At 46.9% G+C, this 7,127-nt stretch overlaps 1 protein-coding gene across 1 annotated transcript in view; it reads right to left on the reverse strand.

The window, feature by feature from the left end:
- The window catches only part of ST8SIA6 (ST8 alpha-N-acetyl-neuraminide alpha-2,8-sialyltransferase 6), a 148,244-nt gene extending 142,482 nt beyond the window's left edge, over positions 1 to 5,762 (reverse strand). Inside the window, exons 1-2 of the mRNA XM_047754944.1 lie at positions 5,602 to 5,762; positions 5,004 to 5,102 (exon numbers count right to left, since the gene is read on the reverse strand). Coding sequence (XP_047610900.1) covers positions 5,004 to 5,102; positions 5,602 to 5,702 — 200 coding nt within the window. The 5' untranslated portion in view covers positions 5,703 to 5,762. The remainder of the gene's footprint in view (positions 1 to 5,003; positions 5,103 to 5,601) is intronic.
- Positions 5,763 to 7,127: the final 1,365 nt, after the last annotated feature.

Consider the following 7,127-nt stretch of genomic DNA (forward strand, 5'->3'; position numbering starts at 1 on the left):
TTGTAATTACAAACAATAAACAATTTAGAATATATTTTTAAAAATCAATTTAGAATATATTTTTTGAATCACCATTCAAACTTAAAGAACAGGTGCAAAGGCGCATTCAAAAGGAAATTCATAGCAGTAAATATTTTTGTTCCAAGAAAAAGGGAAAATCAATAACTGAAGCATTCACTTCAAGACATTAAGTTAGAAAAAAAAAGGAATGATATTTTAAAAAACAAAAATAACACAAAGGAAATAGAATGTGGAAATATACCAGAACTGAGAAACATACTCAAGAGCTGGTTATTTGAAAAACAAACAAATGACAGACAGTGACAGAGTTTATTAGAAAGAGAAAGAATCTACTGTGATAGGATCATAGTTCGAAAATTATTAGTGCATTTTTCTCTTTTATCTGACTTTGACATGACTTTTCCCTAGTTATTTTAAAGCATTCTTTGAGGAGCATAAATAGATGAAGATTTTATCTTGAAAGAGTAAAGTGAGATTCAGCCTCAGACAAGCAAAACATTCTGTGCTATAGTCCCAAGAAAAGATTTTCCATTTTCCTCCCATTTTCCCTCTTTAGCACATTAACCACCTTGCCTAGAAGACTCAGCTCCTAGAGCTTTCTGAACCCTTTTTTTTTTTTTTTTTTGGTCTTTTAGGGCCACACCCACGGCATATGGAAGTTCCCAGGCTAGGGGTCAAATTGGAGCAGCAGCCACCAGCCTACACCATAGCCACAGAAACTTGGGATCTGAGCTGCATCTGCGACCTACATCACAGCTCCTGGCAATGCCAGGTCCTTAACCCACTGATCGGGGCCATGGATCGAACCCAAGTCCTCATGGATACTAGCCGAGTTCGTTAACCACTGAGTCACGACGGGAACTCTCTTTTAAAAAAAACAAAAACAAAAAACTCCTGGTCCCCAATTTACCCTTAACCCTTAGGTTTGACTCAGGCCTGTAGGTTTGAGGAATAAAAGAATAAAATACAGGAATAAAAGAAAACATGAGGCAGGAGAAAAGAGGCGGATTTCCAACCTAAAACAAAGATGGGAAGAAAAGAAAGAAAGGAAAAAGAGAGCTTTGCCTTGAAAAGAGAAAGGTAACAACAGCATAGATGGGGCTTTGCCACCTCCCCCAATTAAGACTCTGAATAAACAGATCATTTCTTGGGTAGTCTTCAATCCTGAAATAACTTAGAGTAGGGTCACATCTACTTCGTCGGGCAAGCAGAGGGAGGCCCTGATACTTTGTTTTCTGAACCAGTCTTGGTCCTTGTATGTTTAGATGGGGCACTAAAATAGGAGGCTGGCTGTAGAGCTAGCTAGCCAGAACTGCATAAGACAGCACTGTAGCAAATGCTGCAGAGGACAACCCAGGACTGGACTAAATGAGAATCGACACCCATTGCCTGAAAAGGAGCATTGGTGGGAGCGCAGGTGAGACCCAGACAGTGGGGAGTACCAGCAGGTAGAATCCAAGGAACCACAAAGTGCAACTTTCCTAATTGGCTGTCATCAGGATACCCAGCCAGCAAATGGGAAATGGATGCTATCATCGCCTGGGAGAGTAGAGGAGTCAAAGGGTACCATGACCATGAACCCCACCTCTTAACTCTACCATCACAACCCCTAAGCTCCTCTCCCCCTTACATCTGGGTATCATCTTAGAGTAAGAGAAAATGGTTGAAACAATCTGAAAAAGTGAGTATTTGCTTTCTTTAAATATGCCAGAAAGAGTTAAGTTGGCACAAGCACACACACCCATCTTCCCCAGCATCTATGAAAGACATGGCAGGTAGATTATGAGTGTGGGATTCTGGGAGTTCCTGTCATGGCTCAGAGGTAACAAACCCGATTAGTATCCATGAGGTTACAGGTTCCTTCCCTGGCCTGCTCAGTGAGTTGAGGATCCTCCAATTCAACCCCTAGGCTGGGAACTTCTACATGCCATGGGTGCAGCCTAAAAAGACAAAAAACAAAACAAAACAAAAGAGCATGAGATTCTGCCACTCTTGAACATATATTCAGACAAAACTGCATTCAAAAAGATACATGCACCCACTGCAGCATTATTCACAATAGCCAAGACACAGAAACAATCTCAATGTCCAATGACAAAGGAATGGATTACACGTACACAATGGAATACTACTCAGCCATAAAAAAGAGCAAACTAATGCCATTTGCAGTTACATGGACGCAACCAGAGATTCTCATACTAAGTGAAGTAAGTCAGAAAGAGAAAGACAAATACCCTATGATGTCACTTATATGTGGAATCTAAAATATGGCACAAATGAACATATCTACAAAACAGAAACAGACTCACAGACATGGAGAATAGACTTGTAGTTGCCAAGGGACTTGTAGTTGGGGAGGGAGGTGGATGGACTGGGAGTTTGGGGTTAGTAGATGCTAACTACTACATTTAGAATAGATAAGCAATGAGGTCCTACTGTATAGCACAGGGAACTATGTCCAACCACTTGTGATAGAACATGATAGAAAATAATATGAGAAAAAGAATGTATATATATGTGTGTGTGTGTGTGACTGGGTCACTTTGCTGTACAGCATAAATTGACAGAACCTTATAAATCAACTATACCATAAGAAAAAAATTTTAGGAGTTTCCGTTGTGGCTCAGCAGAAATGAACCCAACTAGTATCCATGAGGATGTGGGTTCAATCCCTGGCCTCACTCCGGGGGTTAAGGATCCTGCACTGTGATAAGCTGTGATGTAGGTCACAGACAGGGCTTGGATCTGGCGTTGCTGTGGCTGTGGCATAGGCCAGCAGCTGCTGCTCCAATTCAACCCCTAGCCTGGGAACTTCCATATGCCTAAAAAGCAATCAATCAATCAATCAATCAATCAATATTTTTTTTTTTAAACAGTGTGGGATTCTGGATCCACATGGCCTGGATCTGACTCCTGGCTCCACAACCTGTCAACTCTGTGGCTTTGGTCAATTTGTTCTATCTCCCTGTGTCTCAGTTTCCTCATCTATCAAATGAGGATCATAACAGTTTCTCTTGGCATTTTTTAAAGATTAAGCGAGCTAATAAATGTAAAGCTCTTAGATCAGTGCCCACACTAAGGGTCAGTAAGTGCTGGCAATCCTTATTGCTTTTAGCATTACCATTACGTTATAACTTCAACCGCTCACCTACAGTTGGAGAAAAGACCAGATCAGCTACTGCAAAATCAAGAAATCACCATTTCTCTACACCACCAAGTTGTAGAGATTAAAATTTGTACGCCTGCCACATAATCAATCATAAATGATAAAGGGATAGAAAACAGGTCAAAAGACAGGTTTTTAAAAATACAACAGAATGGTACAAATTTTAAAAATCTTAATCAAATGGACGGCATTCCGGAAAAAAAAAAAATGAATTATCTACATTAGCTCAAGAAGTAGGCCGCGTAGGAAAGAAGTATGCCCAAAGAAGCTGAAAAATTCATCAAAGAATTACCTCAAAAAAGGCCTATGATCAGATAATTTAATTAATACTTCTTTCAAACTTTTCCCAAGGGACAAGGCCAGAATGTATAACAGTACCAGGACTTGGAAAAAAGATGGACTGTTTCCCAATTCATTGGAAAACTACTACCTATCATACACAAGACTGCATAAGCTCAACTGTAGACCTACATTTTTCTCTAAAGCTTTGCTAAGCTGGGATTTCTGAGTGCCTCTAATATGCCATGAGATTCTAGTAAGAGGAGCAATGTCATTTTGCACTTCATTTCTTCCTGGCTCCCCCAGACCCTTCTCATGGTCATGCAGGAACTACACACAGCCTTAGCTCCTGCAATCAGATTCAGATGGTCTGAGAGCCAAGAATATACAGAAAGGTACATAGAGGAAAAAGGATTCATAAGAGAAAGAGAAAAAGAGACAGTACGTAAAATTGCAAAACAATAAGAAGACGACGAAAGCTGAGGGTCAAAGCGGTACATTCTGCTGGTGAAAATGTAAACTGATTCAACTCATCTAAGAAGCAACTGGCCGTATGTATTTAGAACCTTAAATGAAAATTTTTTGACCTAATAATTCAACTTCTATTAATCTATCCTGGAGAACTGAAAATGAAGATAAAGATTTACATACAAGGATGTACTTCACAGAATGGTTAACAGCAAACAAAACAGGAAACAATCTAAATGTCTAAAAATAAAAACAGTGAAATAGATTATGGCACATTCATATGATGAATTATGCAACATTAAAAGCAATGTTTGGGGGAAATTTTTTAAAGACATATATCTATTTTTTGTTTTAGGAAAAAAAGGAAGAGAAAATAAAACGTATAATCTTAAATATATTTTAAAAACACATGTACAGGGGAAAAACAACTGGAAGAATATAGATCAAAACCTTAATACCTCTGGATAGTGGGACTGAGCATTTTTAAAAACATTTCTAATATCATTTAAGTTTCTACACTAAGAATCAATTACTTTTACAATCAGTTTTTTTTTTAAAAAAGGATAAACCCAAATAATTATTGCACATGGATAAATACTCTTCTGAGCGGAAAAAAAAAAAAAGTCTCCATTCACAAAGGACAAAAACATTCTCAACACTGCACAGAACTCCATTCTCCCAAACGTGAATCTTAACACCGGCGCACTTGAAAGCCTCAAGACAGAGCAAACCAACCAAATCCCTCAGTAGACAGAGCTGCTTCTCGAGGTTTTCAACAACACGGTCATGATCGAGAGCGGAACTCAGCACCCATTTTTTAAGTGCAGCTGTTTTCGTATCTCCCTAGGTTTGAAAAACATCCACATCGAGGGAATAGGGTTTACAGAGAGGGTTACACGCGCGCGTTTGCACACACATTCTCTCTCTCTCTCACACACACACACACACACTCGTGTGCTCCCAACCAGACAACTCGAAGCGAGTCCTGTGGGTGCTGTCGCGCGGCATCCCCAAGCCGCAGCCGCGCAGCCCCCCGCCCCCCGCGTTGGCCGCCGGGCGCCGACAGTACCTGCTCGTGGTGTGCGGTGGCTGGGTCGCCCGGCTCCTGAGTGTCCTCAGCGCGGCGGGGGTGCTGTGGGTAGCCTCCCTGCTTTCCTCCACCAAGAACCTGCACAGCCGGGAAGAAAACTAAGTTGGGGAGCAGTTGGCTGGCAGGCTCGGCATCGCGCTCGCAGCCGGGCCGGGGCATCCTCGCGCGCCCTGGCTCCCGGAGTTTGAAGAGGCTCCGGGCGGGAAGGAAGGGAAGGCACAGTCCAGAATGGAGAAACCGGGTGACTTAATGGGGGGCCCGACGGCGGGTTCGGGCCCGCAGCTCCCTCGCCCAGAGCAACGCACGCTGGAGCCCTCGCCGACCTGACTGGTCCCTCTCCGCCCCAGGTGGTGCCCAGACGGTGTCAGGGTCGACCCTCTGATACCCTCCCCCATCCAGCCTGCCGGGACGTCTCCATCCCACCCTACCCCTCAGGCCGCCGCTGCCCGTCGGCTGGTCCTTGCAGCGGCGGAAACTCCTTAAGCCCGAGCGGAGCTGGTGGGCAGCTGGGGCCCTCCAGGGCGCACGGCGGGAGCGCGAGGCACGCGGGGCGGCCCGAGCGCGGCGGGTGGGTTACCTGGAGCTGGCGGGCGCGTCGGTCGAGCACCAGAGCAGGCGTAGCAGCAGCAGCAGCAGCAGGCTGGCGAGCAGGGCGAGCAGCGCGCCCCCCGGCCGCATCCTGAGCCACAGGCACTGCCGCCGCCGCTTCTGCCCTGGCAAAGCGCAGCCCGAACGGCCCCGACTCGCCGCTCCCGCCGCCGCCGCCGCCGCTGCCGCCGCAGCCACGCACACCTCCAGCGTTCCCAGGCGGCGGGGAGGGGCGGCGGCAGCGCGAGCCGCGGACCCGCACTCTCGGGCGCCCCCGGCGCGGTCTGCACAGTCTTCGGGGGCGAAGGGAGCAGCGGTGTCCCGACTCTCCTCCTTGCTCGCGCCCAGCCCGGGGTCGCGGCGGGAGCCTGGCGCTCGGATGGCCGCTATGATCCGCCCAGCTCGCCTCCTCTCCTCCCGGAGGCGCTCCGAGCAGCTGCGGGCTCTAGTCGCCGCCACCGCCACCGCCGCCGCCGCCGCGCGGGGTCACCTGAAGGTTGGGGCTCGGGAGCTGGACGCCGTGCTGATTGGGCTCCAACTTCAATGCGCCCTCGCCTTCCCGGGAGTGGCCGCGTGCTCCTCCCCGAAGCTCACGCAGCCCACCTAGGCGGACCGCAGCCCGCTCTGCGCCCCTGCGGAGGAGAGCGAGGGCTTGGAGGGGCGGAAGAGGAGGGAAGAAAGGGCCCCCTTCAAAAACTTTTAAAACTGTGTAGTCTCTCTGCTGGATCGTCCCACGCATAGAGGCTGCTAGGGACTTTAGAAGAACCTCCCCTTGCTTAAAGGCAGATTCAAAGGGACAGCAGATGGATTTCCAGGGGCCAGGCAATCTTATGGGGCCGAGCAAACAACTGCCCGCAGGCCGAATTCGTCCCCTGCGCGTTTTTTGTTAACAGTTTGATTGGAACACTTCCCCAACCTCCGCCCCCTCTCTTCGTCCGTATCATCAATGGCCGATTATAGCTGTCTTTATTTGCGGCTGCTTCTGCGCAGCAAGGGCAGAATTGAATCGTGGTCGCAAATATCAGATGGTTCATGTAGCCCAAAATATTGACCATCTGGCCCTTTGCAAAAAAGTTGGCAGACCCCTGCTCTACATCTTAATGGGCTAGATCATACTGCTCAGCGCGTGTACTAGTGAGGACAATGTGATATTGCCTGGCTCCCCAATTATTTATTTTGGGAGTGGGTTCCTCCTCTTTCGGCTCTAAGCTAGCCTGTCTGAGTGTGGCCAAAGTCCCCACTGTACAAGCTTCTGGGATTTTGCCCCTGACGCTGAACCCTTGAGGAACACCAGTAAACCCTAAACAGCTTAATGGTTCCATGGGGGTTCTTTACACTATTCAATGGGCTTTTGTATATATTTGAGATTTTTCCAAAAGGAACCCTTGGGTTCTCGCAGCCTGTGAAGACCTTGATAAAGGCACTTTCAAAGGTTTTAGTGAGTGAACTTGCCCAGGTAACAGAAAACATATTTCAACGGGACTCTCCTAGAGGCATAAGGTCTCAACCTGAAAA

The sequence above is a fragment of the Phacochoerus africanus genome, chromosome 12, assembly GCF_016906955.1.
Source record: "Phacochoerus africanus isolate WHEZ1 chromosome 12, ROS_Pafr_v1, whole genome shotgun sequence".
Lineage (NCBI taxonomy): Eukaryota > Metazoa > Chordata > Mammalia > Artiodactyla > Suidae > Phacochoerus > Phacochoerus africanus.